This window comes from Hippoglossus hippoglossus, chromosome 1 (assembly GCF_009819705.1).
Source record: "Hippoglossus hippoglossus isolate fHipHip1 chromosome 1, fHipHip1.pri, whole genome shotgun sequence".
Taxonomy (NCBI): domain Eukaryota; kingdom Metazoa; phylum Chordata; class Actinopteri; order Pleuronectiformes; family Pleuronectidae; genus Hippoglossus; species Hippoglossus hippoglossus.
Window position 1 is genome coordinate 27468887 of NC_047151.1, and position 17227 is coordinate 27486113.

Here is a 17227-nt window from a genome sequence, read left to right on the forward strand (position 1 = left end):
CCCCGACCAAACAGGAATCCTTCCCAACGGTTACAACCCTCCTGAGGGCTTCTGCTGGGACCAGTCCTGTGACGACCCACCAATCAAGGACGACCCGGACCTGGAGGACTATAATGTTGATGACGTGGTGACGCGCTTCCTCACCACGGCCAAAGATCAGGTCAATTATTTAACAAACTAAAGCAAAGAAAAAGGCTCCACAAGAATCTTCCCGTCGCCAGATTTGACAAAATGCTGAAATGTAAAAACTGGATTCATCATCTTTGTGTCCTTTTGATGTTTTATTCTCTCAGGCCACCGTGTACAAGACGAATCACATCATCATGACCATGGGCTCGGACTTCCAGTACGAGAACGCCAACCTGTGGTACAAGAACCTGGACAAGCTCATCCACTACGTCAACGCTCAGCAGGGGAACGGCAGCAGAGTCAACCTGCTCTACTCCACCCCCTCCTGTTACCTCCAGGAACTGCACCGAGCGAACGTCAGCTGGTAGCAGCTTTTAAACGAATTATACCCCGACGGTGCAAAGAGGTTTCTCGTGTATATTTTTTACTTTCTGCAACGTTTATCGTGTTTTCAACGCAGGGCTCTGAAGACGGACGACTTCTTCCCGTACGCAGACAGCGCTCATGATTTCTGGACCGGCTTCTTTACGAGCCGACCGGCCCTGAAGCGTTACGAGAGGGTCAGCAACAGCAATCTGCAGGTGAACGTCCAAGCACACATTCAGAGCTCGAATTCAGAGGAGAACTTTGACCATAGTCTTCTGGATTTACACTCTCGGACCACGGACACTAAACTATACAAGTTCTGAGTTAACAGTGCAGCTAAGTTTCTCCCTGTTTTAGACGTGTAACCAGCTGGAGGTGCTCGGCGGTCCGGTCTCCGGGAAGGGACCCTTTGGGGAAGGCGACAGTCAGACCATGAGTGAGAGCAGTGTCTTTAAAAAACTACGTTCAGTTGTGGTCAGATATCCTGCTTGTCCATATGCACTCTGCTGATTGTCGGTCTCTTCTCTCTGTGACAAGGATCTTGTCTGTGTTGTCGTTGGCAGAGGAAGCCATGGCGGTGGTTCAGCATCACGACGCCGTGTCGGGCACAGCGAAGCAGCACGTAGCTAACGACTACGCCCGCAGGCTCGCTAACGGCTGGCAGCGCTGTCAGGTGACTCGAGCTTCACGTCACAATCCTGTGTACAGATTATAAACTGTACCGTTGTTATTTGATGATATGAAAATGGGGGTGAAACGTTGTGATTACAGCTGAGACTCAAAGTGACGTCACCTTCGCAAGACGGCTGCACCCGTACCTGGGATAACTTCATTTCTGCACAATGGGAGGAAGTGGAAATGCGTCGTCCATCTTTATTTACAGTTTATAGTCCTAATAGTTTTAAAAGTAGCTGAACAAAGCTACTGTGTCGCTGTATGAGAGTCAGAGTCGTTCTGCAGTTTCCTCCGGGATCAGTCAAGTCTCCTTCGTACATGTTTATCTGTCAATTTTGCTGGAAATGTGCTTAACGAGACTTTTCCCCCTTAACTTGTAATTTAGCTTTTTATTTCCCAGCTGAAACTACTTGTTGTATTACTACTTGTCCTCTCAGGTCGTGGTCAGTAACAGTCTGGCTGCTCTGAGTCGATCGTCTGCCAAACGGATCTATTGTGACAACCTCAACATCAGTGTGTGTCCTCTCACTGCGTCCAGCAAACAGGTGAAACACAAACACACACACACAAGCTGCATTCGATCCTCTGTTGGACGTAATCTCATTAATGTCAGTTGTTGTTCTCTCTCTCTCTCTCTCTCTCTCAGTTCTCAGTCAGTGTGTACAACCCTCTCGCTCGCCCCGTCACTTGGCCCGTACGGCTGCCTGTGAATGGAACATCGTACTCGGTGTCTGACGCTAAAGGCGAAGCTGTGGACTGTCGGGTGAGTGTGTGGCAGCTTTTAAATATGAGACAGTTAAACACAGGGTTTGATGTTTAGTACTTAGAAGTAGTTTATTAACTCTTATTTTAGATTAGTCCATATTTCAAATGTTTCTGACAAGTGGAAGTTTTCTGTGGAAGTTTTCACACTTAAATAACGTAAGACATGTCATTTTTCTCTGGTGTCATTGCTTTTGTATAAAATCAATGAAAATGTCAGTATAAAATAAAACAATTCCTTCAAATCATCAACTGTAATAATCAACATTAATATCTGAGGTGACAGAATTCAGATGAGCTTCGCTGCCGTCATGTTGTCCGTGTCATTTTATTTTGATATTCAAATCCTGTTGTTGCACTTCAATACAAAGTGATGATATAAAATGGAAGCAAACGTAACCAGATGTGTTCCAGGTGGTTCCAGTGTCCAGAGCCACTCGAGAGGTGAGGAAGAACCGGGGCTTCGCCGTCAACGAGCTGGTGTTCCAGGTTCAAGCTCCTCCTCTGGGCTACAGCACCTACTCCGTGTCCCTGCTCCAGGACGGGCCGCCACCCGCCCCCACCCGGCACCGCACTCCTGCAGCCATCCAGAACCAGGTCTGAACACGGCTGCATTCAGCGCTGCCTCCGCTTTGCATGCTGGGAGATCCGTGTTTTACAGACAGGAAAACAAAACCAAGCAAATATACGAGAAAGGAAAGAAAGAAAGTACAAAAAAATGCAGATAAAGATTTTTTTTAAAGGAGATAGATGATGTTTTTCTGTGTTTTTGTCCTATAATGTGTAATAAAGGTGAATAATCACTGAAGCCGTTCTCATTGTGGACAAAAGCCAGATACTAGTGGTTGTTAGTGGGTTTTTGGATGTGATGTCACACATAAGTCGAGCAGCGTACGGACACACACGTCCTCAAGCTGCAAGTGTCCAGGTTCGATTCCGCGCTGGTCGATCGTTTACTGAGTGTGATTCCCCTCCGGTGACCACACAGACAAAAGGCACCAAACATAAACTTTAAAACACGAATTCCTGTCTTAGAAGGTCTGACTGTACTTAGTTCTTCTTCATTGTACCTGTATGCATGTTACAAGCTTTACATGCATGAAGTACGTTTTATATTCATGTATTTGTTGCGTCCGTGTGCTCCAGTTCCTACGAGTGACCTTTGACCCAGACACCGGCCTCCTGAGCAGCCTCAGCAACCTGGAGACCAACCAGAGCATCGAGCTGACGCAGAATTTCTACTGGTTAGTGTTTCTCAAAAGCTGAAAAGAAGAGACACCTGCACTTCCGTCCTCTCTGTTCATTGGTGTGTGTGTGTGTTCGTTTTTTCCAACTTCCAGGTACAACGCCAGTGACGGCAACAACTCGGAGAGTAACCAGATGTCAGGAGCCTACATCTTCAGACCCAACTCGTCCACACCTTTCATCATCAGCCGGACGGCCAAGACGGAGACGGTGCAGGTAGAGAGAGAGAGAGAGAGAGAGAGAGAGAGAGAGAGAGAGAGAGAGAGAGAGAGAGAGAGAGAGAGAGAGAGAGAGAGAGAGAGAGAGAGAGAGAGAGAGAGAGAGAGAGAGAGAGAGAGAGAGAGAGAGAGAGAGAGAGAGCAGCGCAGCAGCTTCACGTTGAGATTTATGACTAATTTCTTGTTTTCATCTGTGAGAAGAATCACCTGAATTAATTCCACAGCTTTATTTGGACGTGTGTTTGTTAACAGGCGGCTGTGCCACATCTGTTTGTGTCAGATAAGACTTTTTAAACATTTCAGAGTCTGATTTGTTTGAATAACCTCAGTGTGAATATAAGGATCATTGTGTTTCTGTCTCAGACGTCTGTGGTGCAGGAGGTGAGGCAGTGGTTTTCTCCCTGGGTGTCTCAGGTGGTTCGTCTCTACAACGACAGCCGAGCTCTGGAGCTGGAGTGGACGGTCGGACCTCTGCCCATAGAGTGAGCGTGTGCTGCAAACATCTGGGCAGATGCTAACAAAACGTTTGATTCCATGCTTTTCTGACCATTAAACCTTGCTCCCGCACAGAGACAGCCTGGGGAAGGAGGTGATCACCCGTCTGGACACCAGCATTAAAACCTCTGGGCTCTTCTACACCGACTCCAACGGCAGGGAGGTGCTGCAGAGAAGGTGAGCGACACGGCCATGTCTGGGTCAGAGGGAGACCGTGATGTCTGGAACTCACCTTGTGTGTGTTTGTGTTGTTTTCCTCCACAGGAAAGACTTCCGCCCCACGTGGAACCTGAAGCAGTCGGAGCCCATCGCTGGAAACTACTACCCCATCAACTCCCGTGCATTCATCAAGGTGTGTGTGTGAGAGAGAAATATTTTATTCTGCAGAAGCATAAAGGTTCGAGGATCAGTTTTCTACCTGTTCACACCTGGTATTAACATCTGTCCTGAGGATAAATACGTCTTTTCACATCTGGCATTAAAACTCCTCCTCCTATGACCACCAATCAACGTGTGGTGGTCCAAGTTGCACACGTCGAGAACAAACGTGTCGTTCACCTTCGCCTAAAAAGCTCTTTGGATATTTGAGGATTTCTAATGAAACTAATTCAATTTGTTCATCTGTCGTTTATTTTTATTCTCCTCGTGTGTGCGCATGTTTTCCAGGATGATGTCGATCAGCTCACTGTGGTGACCGATCGCTCTCAGGGAGGAGGAAGCATCCAGAACGGCTCCCTGGAGATCATGGTGAGACACTGAGACTCTCTCACACACACAGACACACACACACACAGACACACTCTCTCTGAACCCCACCCTCCTCCCCCTCAGCTCCACCGCCGGCTCTTGTACGATGATGTCCGCGGCGTTGGCGAGCCTCTCAACGAGACCTCCGTCATCTTCCCACAAGGGCTGGTGGTCCGCGGCCGCCTGCTGCTCTCTCTCGAGCGCCCACCGGTCGCTGCTGACACACACCGCCCCCTGGCAGAGGAAGTAGTACTGCAGCCGCTGCTCACATTCACTGACGGAGTTCTGAGCCCAGACACTCGACTGGAGGTGAGTGAGGGGCGTGAGGAATTAAGACTTTGCAAACATCCTGACAGACATGAAAACTTATCGAGCATTTAGGTGAATGTAAATCCTGAAGATAAACGCTCTGTTAAAATTGACTTTATGCAGTGAATTGTTCATGTGCAGTGGGAATTATTGGAAACACAAGTTGCTGACGTCATGAATCATAAACCGATCGACATCATTTTACAATCCGCTCTAATTCGTAGCTTTTAATGTGAAAATTACAACACGTGTTGTTTACAGCGTCTGTGTTTGATCCACTTTCCAACCTTAAGGAACACGAGCACATTGAAATCAGAACGACGACGTCTCAACTCAGGGAAATGCGATGTTTTGAAGACTGTGGATGAAAGTTCTGTCGGAACGGAGTGAAATCTGTTGTGTGTGTGTGTGTGTGTGTGTGGTCTGTAGTTCTCAGGTCTTCAGGCTGCGCTGCCCCCTGCTGTTCACCTCCTGACACTGACACAGTGGGACAGAGACTCGGTGCTGCTGAGGCTGGAGCATCAGTTCCAGAGCTGGGAGAGCAAAGTGAACTCCGGACCCGTCACCGTCAACCTGCAGGTCAGACGCACGGGAAATCTGCTGACATCACTATCGCTGAAATGAACCGCTGTTAACTTATTATTTAAAGTTATAGAATATTAATGAATATAAGGAAATTGCCTTTAAAAGGAAGTTTGATCGTTTTTGTTTCATCGTGTTGTGTGAATATTTTTTATTAATTATAAATGTAAACTCTTCTGTGCGTATAGAAGCTGTTTTCCACTCTGGAGGTGGTGGGCGTGTCTGAGCTGAACCTGTCAGCCAATCAGTGGAAAGACGAGATGATGCGTTTTGACTGGACGCCACAAACGGGTACAGGACACTCGCCTTCATCTCACGTTTCATCTCAGCCTCAGTGAACCAGTTAATGTTTGTTCACATGAGATCAGACGAGTAGAGCTGGATATTCACTTACTGTAAATTAACAATATAATGGATAAACTCACATGATCTCAACACGTTTATGCGATGTGATGATATAGTGGCCAATCGGAGGGATGCGCCCTCTGCTGGTTGTTACATGCGGCTCTTGTTCTTCCAGATAAGAAGCCTCCTCTGCTGAAGACGTTCGAGGACCCGTCCATGTGGGAGGTGACTTTGAGGCCAATGGAGATTCGAACCTTCCTGCTCAGAGTCCACCTCAGATAGCCAATCATTCACTTTGGCTTTTTAAAGAGACGTAAAAAAAAAATGAATAAGCTATAATACGTCAATCTAATGAATCTTGCTGTGTCCTCCTGCTTGGATTTGATTCTTACATCAGCTGATGAAAGGAGCTGAAGGTTTTTTCTTTAAAAGGCTGAGAGTGACGACACCCCCCCCCCCACGAGTCTGATCAGTGCTGAGGCCTGATGTCGCCGGGCCACGTGTCAAAGATCAGGTTTGTTTGACTGTTAAGAAAATGTTAGAAACCCCACAGGGACCCAGTCTGAACGTTTCTCTCATCTGAGACACATGCACAGGATTTGCTGAAGCTGCCTTCTGAGACTTTCTCCTTACAAACTAGTGCCAACACACACCGACTGCCTGACGCGTGCAATATGTGCAACTTTTCTATTTCTGCCAGTGAGTGTTTATACTTGCAATGATTTTATATTGATCTCTGTGAATAAATCGGTCTTCCTCTATTGTCATGTTCATGTTACATGAAGCGGAAACACAGACCGACGTGGTTTTCACCGCCACTCGAAACACAAAGTTGGGATTTAACTCAGATGAGGGGACGTCACATTTTACTGCAGCAGTTGAACGCCTGCTGTTTGCCGTCGTCTCAGCTTTCGTTTGGACGCTTGTGAGGCAGCATCGTCTTCTCATCACTAAACAGGTGATGCACATTTCATGAAAAGTGAGCGACCTCTCGTTTATCAAATATGTAAAGTGTGTGACGGCCGCACTACACTTAATGACGAGTAAAACAAAGCAAGAAGGTTTAAAGTCACATTGAGGACTTTATTGATGTGAAAGACATGTTGACAGCAGTCAAATGAATAAAACAAATAACCTATGAAATAAAACTTTACAGTTTGTTTGTTGTGTTCTCGGGATGCAACATTTTAGCTTCTGCTTGTTTTCAGCTGTAAATGAAACAGTCGGTCCTTCGGCCTCAGAGAGAACGAGGGCGACGATGGTTTGTTTATTGGTTCCAACCCAGTAACTCCAGTTTGAACCAACTGCATCACAACAGAAAGAAACTGGTTTGACACATTTGTATCTTTAACAATATCAGTATTTCCCTTTTTTAAAGCGTCACTGTTATCGTCACTATCTGGACATGGCGACAGCTCTATTCTGCACATCAACAGATTTTAGTTCGTTGTCCTCACCAAAATAAAACCTGACTGCAGAACTCCAGGAATAAAAATTTAAAAAAGAAAAAAAAAAAAAAAAAAGCTAGCACAGCAGAATCAATCCATTTTCTCTTCGTTTGTCTGCTGCAGGTCGTGGGAGTAGCAGCATCTCTCTCCATGTGAACACGTTCCCTGAATTAAAAAAAAGAGAGTAACATTAATATGAATAATATATTGAAATTTATTAAAATACCTCAATCAGCCGCAGGAGCGTTCTTGGCTGCGGCGCTCAGATGATTTGGCCGAGAACCAACAGCGAGTGGCGACCTGCCAACGCAGCTAATGGAGACGACTAATTCACCACAATCTGTCCGATATTTTGTTTCCTGCCGAGGACTCGATGACTTTAACGTGTAATCAGTATTTAAGTCATCGCGTCCCTGCGCTCGCAGTCGACGCTCTTCACCTGCAAGACTCCTGAACACTAAACAGTTAAGTTGTCTGGTGGGACCTGAACGCCGTGAACGTCTGTTAGTTCCTCCTAAGGAAGATGTAGCTCCTGGCCGATGACGGGGGACAAAACTCTGGGAGTTGAGTGTCCGTCAAAGAGGCCTTTGACCGCTGACTAACTTCAACCTAATCAGGAAGCGAATGTGGACGTCTGCGTTATCGTTCCTCACAGCCCCAGAGTTTTCAGCCTAAAACTGGACCAGCTGCATCATGAAAGGTTTTTAAAACTCTGGAGTGAGGACGTCGGGCCTGAGTGTGGAGCCACACAAGTGTAAAACGGTGAGTATGCAGTTATTTGTTAATCCTTGAATCCTATCACTCGGTCTTTTACTTTCAACAGGTTCATTTTGATCAGTTGCAGACTCACGGACCTGTCTGAACCTCTTGCAGGGGAGGTTTTTCAATTGAGAAGAATCTGTGATCTGGTTCTTCCTCTTGTTCTGGTACTTCTCTCTCTTGTCCTGCAGGCTGGTAGAGATGCCTCCGCTGGAGGAGAGAACACAAGAGGTGAGAGACGGACGGAAGGAAGACACAGGAGGAAAGATGAAAAGATGGAGGTAGGAAGTAGAGAAGGATGAGGACGAGAGAAAGGAGATTGAGACGCAACGAGTAAAGCTAAATGAAGGTTCTTTCCTGTATTTAGGTTCAGAAAACTGAAAATTGTGAAATACAAACTTTGGGGTTAGGGTTAGAAAATTATACATTTTTCAACATTTCATAATAATTTGGGGCTTCACCAAAAACAATGAATTCAAACCAGTTTTAAAAAAGAAAAATGTTTCAGAGAAAATGTCCAGTGTTACAGCAGCAAACGTCCAATTTTAACTCATTAAAAACATTAAATATTCTATTGTTCAATCCTCACAGATATGAGTGTGTGTGTGTGTGTGTGTGCGTGTTTACTTGGCTTTGGCCCGAGATTTCGGTCCCCAGAACGCCTGAGGATTCTCCTGGAACCTCGTCAGGTGGCGTTTACGGGACTGAGGGTTGGCGTCTTCCCTCACAGTGAAACAGGCCTCGAGACTACGAGCACACAGACACACAACAGAAGTACGTTACAGGTAAGTTCCCACTGTGTTACAACTGCAAAGACTCGTCACCAGCACAAGATGGCAGCGTTCGTATCCGGGATGTTTTGGCTTCATTTTTGTACAGTGGGAGAAAGTGGAGACGCTTCGTCTTTAGATAAAATCTATGGTTTGTCTTAGTGTGTTTGTATAAAACAATCACATCAACCATCAGTAACCCAGCAAACATTCTGACCCTGAAAATCAACATGAAACAACAACCACCTGTTGTCAGGAGTTGAAATAAACAGCCGTGGTCTCACCTGGGCTCAGTGGAGAGGATCTTAAAGGCCGGGCTGGTCTCAGACAGCTTCTCCCTCTTCACAGGGTTCGACTTCTCCTGTGGCGGACGACCAAGCAAACATACGTGTTCAAGTTCAGACTGTCACATGTGACTCTGCAAAGACAGCTTCTCAAAATAAATGTTATTTACTTACCCAGCATCTCATGATGTCCCAGATGGCTGCAGGGGGAGCGTTAGTCTTGATGGCGTTCTTACAGGCGTGAGAAAGGGAAGCCCGGTGACCGGCGTGAAGAAGAGCAGACCTGCAGAGAGAGAATCAGCTGATGTATGGAGGCAGGGAACATCTGACGGGTCAAGTTTAATTCACAAATATCTCTCAAAGACAAGACGCCGCTTCTTTGACAAGGGAATAAAAAACGGTCACAGGAAGTTGGGTTAGCGTGCGTCTTGTTACTTGAATACTCAGGTCAGGAAACCAGGAGACAAACGCTAACGATGAGCAGCAAGACACTAAAATGTTTCCCAGAGCCGAGAGTGACTTAAGAGGATTATCGTTACATCACGACATCACTGGTTCAAACGTAGAAAATGCATTAATTTGTGCGTTTACCAGAACTGGAGCAGCGGCGGCGTGTTGCAGTGTATCGTGCTGCTCAGACTGTCCACAGTGTAATAAAGAGGAACATCTTCCAGCTCCTGAAACAAAGCGGACATCACAGCTGATGAAGACAGGAAGCAGCAGCTGAAGAGCAGGAAGATTGTGGTATGAAGTCACCTGATGCGACTCCACATGATAACACCAGAGAGTGTAAATGAAGGTTACCTCCGTCACCATGCTCAGCATCCCCTCGATGCGTTTAGATGTTCCGAATCTGGACGGATTCCCAGACACAGCGGACAGAACCCTCTGGACAAACGGCACGTCATGGATGGGTTCCACCCAGAGAGGACCCCCCATCTGCAGAGAGGACAAACACAGGCTCCAGCTCACGTGTGTGTTTTCATAGTACACACACAAGCAACGACGCACAAGCACTGAGGTTTGGACACAATTCACATCCTGGGATGGTTTCTGTGAGTTAAACAGGAAATCCAAGAGGAAATAATTAATGTAAACCTTATATTTACCTGTAGCATAATTAGTAATAGATTACATGAGTCGGATATCAATGAGTGTCAGTGTGTGTTACTGTGTGTGTGTTTGTGTGTGTGTGACCTGATGTCTTTGTCCACAGTGCTCACACTCTGGTCCCACAGGAGGTCCGGTAGCAGCAGAATACTTCATACTGAAAACACATGGTATACAACTTTACTACACACACACGCCTACCTTCCTGAGCTGTCACAACCATATCAATATTTTATAAAAACAACAAACCAAAGAATGTAAATGAGGATGAGTGATGCGTCTCCACTTCCTCCCACTGCACAGAAATGAATACGAACAGTGCCTCAGGGTCCCACTGATGCATCAACATTCATTTATTAATCTACTTTCACCTTTTAGTTTGTCCAAGTCCCATCTGCTAACATGGAGGAGGTGGGGTTTATGACCGATACACCAGCCAGCCACCAGGGGGGGCAGGTGAGGCACTTTGGCTTCACATTTGTGAGCGGTCATGTCTATATTCTATGGCAACAGCATTATTCATCTGTTGCTCAGCTGAAGTTTGAAGAACAGATGAAACTACGAGAGTCTTTTACTTTATTTCTGCCCCCAAATTTTGTTGTGTATTTCCGTAACGTTTTGAATCTTAAATCGTCCGTCAGTGAATATTATTGTTAAGTGTGTATTTTCTTACTGTTTCCCACTCATCGTTCTCTTGCCCATTCTCTGTAAGTGGAAAGACCCACAGCCGACACAGTTGTAGGCCAGAGCCTGTTTACTGCAAAACAACATGAAGACAAGAGAGAGAGGGAGAGAGAGAGAGAGAGTGTTTAACCTTAAATCAATCAATCAATCAATAGGTCATTTATCCATAAGAGCAACTTGATTTTGCAGAGTAATAACAGACAGGGCTCATACGTATGCACAGATAATCCATTATCAGTACAAACAAAAGGAGCTATTAATGATTAATGTCACAATAAAGATTAGAATTAAATATGAAACCATTTGACAGTTTCTATAGCTGCTATATTCTTAGTTCTGGTCCTAAATGTGACCATTTACGTGTGTATTTATAAAAATAATGATAATAATCATTGTAATACTCAAAGACACTTTCCATGGTTTGACAGAAGCAAATAACTAGAGATATATAAACACATGATTAATCAAACATTAAAAGCAGTTCTGAAGAGGTGTGTGTGTGTGTGTGTGTGTGTGTGTGTGTGTACCTGGCTGAGTTCTTCACTGTGCACTGTCCAGTGAAGACACGTACAAAGACTCTGATGTAGAAATCGACGCTGACAGACAGCAGGGGCTGGATGTATCGCTGGTACACCCCCGCCCTCTGGTCCAAACTGTGGAGGATGATACGCAGAGCCTGCAGGGACACACACACACACACTTAATTCAGCTACAGCCATTCGATATACTTACATCTGGAAATTTCTTTGCTGTACTTTTGTTAGTGGCAGATTCACAGAACTTCTAACTGATCCTGACGGTTTATTTTCACTCTTACAAGTCGAACCATCGATCTGTACCATGTGACTTCAGTTAATGCAAATCAAACATGTTCTAATGCTGCTTCACAATAAAACATCTTCACCCTACAAAAGGCACAGGGGGGCTTTTACTGTGAAGGAGTAACAGTAAACACACTGTATCCTTCATCATTGATCAGTTTGAAGGACACACACACACACACACACACACACACACACACACACACACACACACACACACACACACACACACACACACACACACACACACACACACACACACACACACGACAACATTGTTTGTGTTGCTCAGACTTGTGCACAAAGGATTAAAGACGTACACACGGGGACTTGTCTGTGCGTGTTCGTAACTTTTTACATTTCCGTGTGTGTCCTCACCATCTCATGACAGTATTTGGCTTTGATGGAGACTGAACCGTACTTGCTGTAGCAGGTCTCTCCACTGTTTCCAGCCATCACGGCCATGTCAGTACATGTTATACACAACAGACCTGAACAGAGAGAGAGAGACAGAGAGAGAGAGAGAGAGAGAGAGAGAGAGAAAGACAGCAAAGAGGACAAAAAGGAATATTTAAAAAAAACATCAAAGTAACTCTCCTTGTTTGTTTAAATCCTGCAGCTGCACAACATCAGTGCAAAAGTGATCGACAGATGATTGACAGGCTGAGCTCCTCACCTCCTTCACTGACGGCCTGTACGGCGGCATCCAGGAAGGGGGCGGGGCTGCCATACGGATCCAGATCTATGACGTCATAGCGCTCCTTCTTCCCTCGCATCTCGTACATCAGCATACTGGAAGAAAACACGTCAACGATTACAACAAAAAGTGATTCACATCTGAGAGAAATATTAGATAACAATACAGATGCAGTTAAAAATGGAGCAGAGGAGAATAAAGGATAAAGGATGTGAGCAGAAAGAAGACAAGTGAAAGAGAAGAAGAAAGAGGAGAAAAGAGTGAAGGGAGGCGTGGAGACGATCACGCCAAAGAGAAAGGAGACATGACAGAAAGAAAAGGGACAAGAGTTCATAACAGAAAGAAAGAAAAGATCAGAGCAGGAGCCGAGGAATGAGGAGAACAAGAGGTCAAAGGTGGCGACTGGAGATGAATGAAGATGAGAGAGACATCGGAAAAATACAAGAGGAGGAGAAACAAACACAGCAAATCAGTGAAGCAGATAAATAACAGCGGCCGAGCGTGCTGAGCTTTCATACCTGGCGTCCCTGCAGCTGGACTGGAGCAGGTGGGTAACTCCGTTGTACTCGGCGTTCCTGGCGATCAGGCCCGCGGCCTTGGTGGAGAAGTCGTTGGCGGTTATGCTCTGCAGGCCCGGGACTTCCAGAGCGAAGCGCACAGAGCGTAAACCCGACGCCGCCAGGCCCTCAAGGACCCGGAGACCGCGCTGAAACAAAAGATACAACACTTCACCACCTTATACCTGCTGCTTACTTTCAGAGCTTTGTTTGATGACCGATATCACAAAACTAAAATCAGCCTCAGGAAAATCCCGATTACAAAACCCGTCCTTCGTACCTCACATTTCTCCCCCACTGTTGCAGTTTCCGCCGGCTCCTCTGTTGTGTTCTTCTCCTTCACCAGAGCGTCTGCCTCGTTCGTCTCCTCCGACAGAGAGACCACCACCCTCTCCTTCTCTCCAGGCACCACCACCTTTATGCCGCGCTGAGCCAGCAGATCTCTGGCAAACTCTGTGATCACAGCACATCTGCAGAGGGCGGGAGATTAAACAGGATAAAAAAAAAACAGCTCATTCAATCATTCTTTCCTGCCAGAGTTTTTTTGTGAATGATGAAGTGACTGAGAGGAACACAACACTGATCATGTAATTCAAATGAGGGGAGACTGGATCAGCAAATTAAAATAAGGCTGCAGAATGAAAAATATGACGCGTGAGACTAAATGAAAGTGTCTCGTCCTGCTGACATCAAACATTTCCCTCAGACAACGTGGTCAAGTTTTCAGTTCTGTGTGTCGTTTCCTGGTTAGAAGAATATCTAAAAAATAAAAATGTACTAGTGTTTGGTTGAGATTGACGCCACCATGTGGACACTGGCTACTTTAAAGTACATTACTGTGGGGCATGAAGACAGAATTCCTTTTTGTCTGACTGCATGTTGTCTGTAGATGAACATGGCGAACTAAGCTTCATGTGTTTGTTCCATTGTTTCCATTCGATCTGGTTAGTTTTGGTTTCACATTGTATTTTAGGGACTAAAGAACTTTGTCTGACATGCGTACGTCCTGTCGTCATCACCTACACGCGTGCGTCTGGTGTTCTCTCAGTTGGAGTGGTACTCAGTAGAGTGTTTACCAAACAGTCCCTTAAATTAAATCAAGCTGCACCAAATTTCACACACTTATGTGAAATCAGCTGCCTAAATATGTCAAGATCCATTCATTATTTCCAGGAATCAGAGAAACTTTTTTTTATTTTTATTTTTTTTTAAACACCCTATCTCACATCGTTAAAGAAAGTGATAAAAAGAATCCTTTGCCCCTTGGTCCAGATCAGTGGCAAAGTTTTATGAGCTCTTTCTGGGCCAATGTCTCATCCTTCCATTGAGTTTTATGGAAATCTGTTGGTAGTGTTTGTGAATCCTGCAAAAAACAAACAGACAGACGGGACAAAAACAAAACCCCTCTGGTGGAGGTACTCATCAAACTTTGCAGACGTTTGACTCTCAGATTTAACAACCTCCCGGATCCTCAGGAGACATAATGCTGACTGTCCAGTCGTGTTTAATTGTATAATAACCTGCTGAGTTCTGATTCACTTTATATTACAATCTGAGGAGAGTTGTGTCTGTGCTGTAAAATAATTACGAGTCTGTAGAGCAAAGGCTGAAGCAGCCGGAGGTTTATACTCACGTCAGATCTCTGTTAAACTCCTGGACCGGGTTGTAAAACACTTCATTGGCACTGGGAAACAAGATGGCCGCCTTGCCCTCCTTGACCACCGTCTCCCCTGGTAAAAGACCCACGGGAGGCGGCGTCTTCGCGTCAGGTGCCGTGTCTGTTGGGGTCATAACATCAGCTGTGGATCCAGTAGATGCAGGCGGGGGGTTATTACTGGGAACCTCTGGGTCTTGACGGGTTTTCAGGGGCTCCATAGATTTCAGTCCCCTGCTGAGAACAGCAGCAGCACTGCTGATCCTCCACTGACACGTCTGTCGAGCAGCACAGGTGAAACGAAGATGCAGCCGACAGGAGACGAGGAAGGGGAAGAGCCGAGCTGACCTCACCAGCATAAAGGGACAGAGCCTGGAAAAATACAAATAAAACTCAGGGGGCAAGTCCAGGAATATTTCCCTTTCTTTATCATTGTGAGATTTGGTTATGTTCTCACCAATTTCCTGAGAATATTTCATGGATGTCTACAGAACTAATTTCTGAGTGTTAAATAATCTGCTCGATTGAATTTAAGGGACTGTCGGGCCTTGGAAGAGATATGAACTCTCTGAGTGCTATTCTAGTTTTTAGGATGTATTTTCTGCAAATAGGCGACAAATGATGCCCGTCATCACAGAAAATGCAAATTGTCAATACATTAAATAGCTTATGATGATAATTTTTATTTATAAAGCACTTTAAAAGTACAAAGTGCTTTGCAAATAAAAACACAAATTTAAATCTCCTCCTTTTGGAAGATAACAGCAGATACATCAACAGCACCATTCACGAAATGTTTATAACGACACAATTTCCAGATCAAAATGTGGCAACGAGGAAAACGAGCTCCCTTAAAGCAGATGGAGAATAAAGGAATCAATCAATATTTGGATTGATTGATTGATTATCAAAAGTGCTGCGGGTCCCATCTCCCTTAATGTGGTTCACAGGCAAATGGTTGACACGTCATTTTAAAGCCCCCCCCCCCCCCCCCCCCCCCCTACAGGAGCCTGCAGACATGGAGGGTCGTTAGATGAATGTGGTGGCAGGTCTCACTAAGGCTATAAACATGGGCCTGTTCTCACTCTCTCTCCCCTGGGCTCCTCACTTTCACGTTTGGTTTGATTGGACATATACACTTTTTGGCAGCTTACAACACACAGACACACACACATAATTTCCCATATTGTGTAAATAGTTGTTTCTTTATTTGCCATCAACTAGTCAATTGGCCCTTTACCCTGGTTTGATGTGTATCTGAGCAGCATCGTATCCCCAACATGTAAACACAACAGCATCACGAGTTATTATAACAGACTAAAGTTAAACTTATATTCACCCAAGTTAGTTTGTGTTGTCGAGGCCTCCAGAAAGTTTAGTGTTGTGTCTGTTGAGTTGTTGCTGAGAGGATCTTTGGGGTCACTTCAAAATGAGCCTCTAGCCCCGTTAGCTTAGCATCGTTCACGTACGTTTTGGAGAAAACTACACTGGAGCAAAATAAACCGCTTTAAACCCCGTGTTGAGTAAATTAAACTTTAACTGTTAACGATGAGATCAAAGTGGATTCAAACCTCTGGAGCTGCTGCACACATCACCACCAGAGGAGCTGTTAGCATGCTAGCTAGCCACGGCTAAGCAGGCGGCGTTTGGAGGTTTTTACCTGGGACACCTGAGCCGGGAGGAGACGCCGCTCTTGGGGTTTAATTGTATTTCTTGTCAAAGTGAAATAAACTGTGGAACGATGTGTGCGCGTGTGTCCTCGCTGCGGCAACACAAACTTCCCCCCGTTCACTCACGCTGGCAAGAGGCGGCGGCCATGTTTTCAGCTGCGGATCTACGGAAGCCTGCGAGGTGTTGAAAACGCGAAGGGGGGGACGGTGTAATGTAAGGACATGATGGGGGGGGGGGGGTCTGCTCACCCTGCATGGCCTACTTTACTCCCACTGCACATGTGACGAGACTGGAAAACACATCAGGCCTCTCATGAATAATCTAATTTAATCTCACAGAGCCCGCAGCTGCTAATGCATCCTAACGAGCAGGACAAACACAGAGGGTGGATTCAAGTGTCCAAACCTCCGAGGAGACGGACCCACCTCCGAGGAGACGGACCCACCTCCGAGGAGACGGACCCACCTCCGAGGAGACGGACCCACCTCCGAGGAGACGGACCCACCTCCGAGGAGACAGACCCACCTCCGAGGAGACGGACCCACCTCCGAGGAGACGGACCCACCTCCGAGGAGATCCGATCCCTGCAGGCCGGGGGGGGGTTCAGGCTGTTAGAGCCGGGAGGAGATGCTGTCAGACATATACAATACACCATTTAGTGTATATGGAGAAAGTTAATGTCATTTATTAATATAAATGACATGCAAAATTATATTTTGGCTTTAGGTTAATCACCATATGTTATAATCTTATTACCATTGAATGCATTCGACTGCATAAAAATACTGCAAATACTATCCTATATGGCCTATTGTGTAATTCTGCACATTACATGATTCCACATATATACCTCTGATTGTGATTTTACACCCATATATATATATATATACACACCTGCA

The 17227-nt window shown here is 45.6% G+C and overlaps 3 protein-coding genes across 6 annotated transcripts in view; 2 read left to right on the forward strand and 1 right to left on the reverse strand.

Annotated features, from left to right (window-relative positions):
• Positions 1–11434, forward strand: part of man2b1 (mannosidase, alpha, class 2B, member 1) — a 15672-nt gene extending 4238 nt beyond the window's left edge. The window contains exons 6-25 of one of the 2 annotated variants that reach the window (XM_034573664.1): positions 15–160; positions 294–493; positions 590–710; positions 853–931; positions 1059–1168; positions 1608–1715; positions 1817–1933; positions 2347–2529; positions 3079–3176; positions 3273–3393; positions 3759–3877; positions 3966–4067; positions 4155–4242; positions 4557–4637; positions 4722–4946; positions 5376–5525; positions 5717–5819; positions 6049–6375; positions 6427–6572; positions 11418–11434. In XM_034573664.1, the coding sequence (XP_034429555.1) occupies positions 15–160; positions 294–493; positions 590–710; positions 853–931; positions 1059–1168; positions 1608–1715; positions 1817–1933; positions 2347–2529; positions 3079–3176; positions 3273–3393; positions 3759–3877; positions 3966–4067; positions 4155–4242; positions 4557–4637; positions 4722–4946; positions 5376–5525; positions 5717–5819; positions 6049–6155 (2258 nt within the window). In that variant the 3' untranslated portion in view covers positions 6156–6375; positions 6427–6572; positions 11418–11434. Of the gene's footprint in view, positions 1–14; positions 161–293; positions 494–589; positions 711–852; positions 932–1058; positions 1169–1607; positions 1716–1816; positions 1934–2346; positions 2530–3078; positions 3177–3272; positions 3394–3758; positions 3878–3965; positions 4068–4154; positions 4243–4556; positions 4638–4721; positions 4947–5375; positions 5526–5716; positions 5820–6048; positions 6376–6426; positions 6635–11417 lie in introns of those variants that run through there. The other variant, XM_034573576.1, reaches the window with a different exon arrangement.
• Positions 1–17227, forward strand: part of LOC117754516 (hemicentin-2-like) — a 541775-nt gene that overhangs the window by 164770 nt on the left and 359778 nt on the right. The window lies entirely within an intron of this gene.
• On the reverse strand, positions 5222–16573 carry trmt1 (tRNA methyltransferase 1). Of its 3 annotated transcripts, XR_004612574.1 has the most exons (17): positions 16318–16497; positions 14637–15029; positions 13284–13473; positions 12965–13152; positions 12426–12541; positions 12128–12240; positions 11456–11604; positions 10918–11001; positions 10332–10401; positions 9939–10073; positions 9726–9811; positions 9309–9417; positions 9135–9211; positions 8708–8827; positions 8176–8290; positions 7355–7486; positions 5222–5233 (listed from the first exon to the last, which is right to left on the reverse strand). XR_004612574.1 is itself a non-coding variant. In XM_034575021.1 (16 exons), exons 2-16 carry the CDS (start codon positions 15014–15016, stop codon positions 7412–7414), a joined length of 2007 nt encoding a protein of 668 aa, XP_034430912.1. In that variant the 5' UTR covers positions 15017–15029; positions 16454–16573; the 3' UTR covers positions 6931–7411. The 3 variants fall into 3 exon arrangements, 2 of the variants coding, with proteins under 2 accessions (XP_034430912.1, XP_034431002.1); XM_034575021.1 differs by lacking the exon at positions 5222–5233 and having other exon boundaries at positions 6931–7486; positions 16454–16573; XM_034575111.1 differs by lacking the exon at positions 5222–5233 and having other exon boundaries at positions 6931–7486; positions 16318–16505.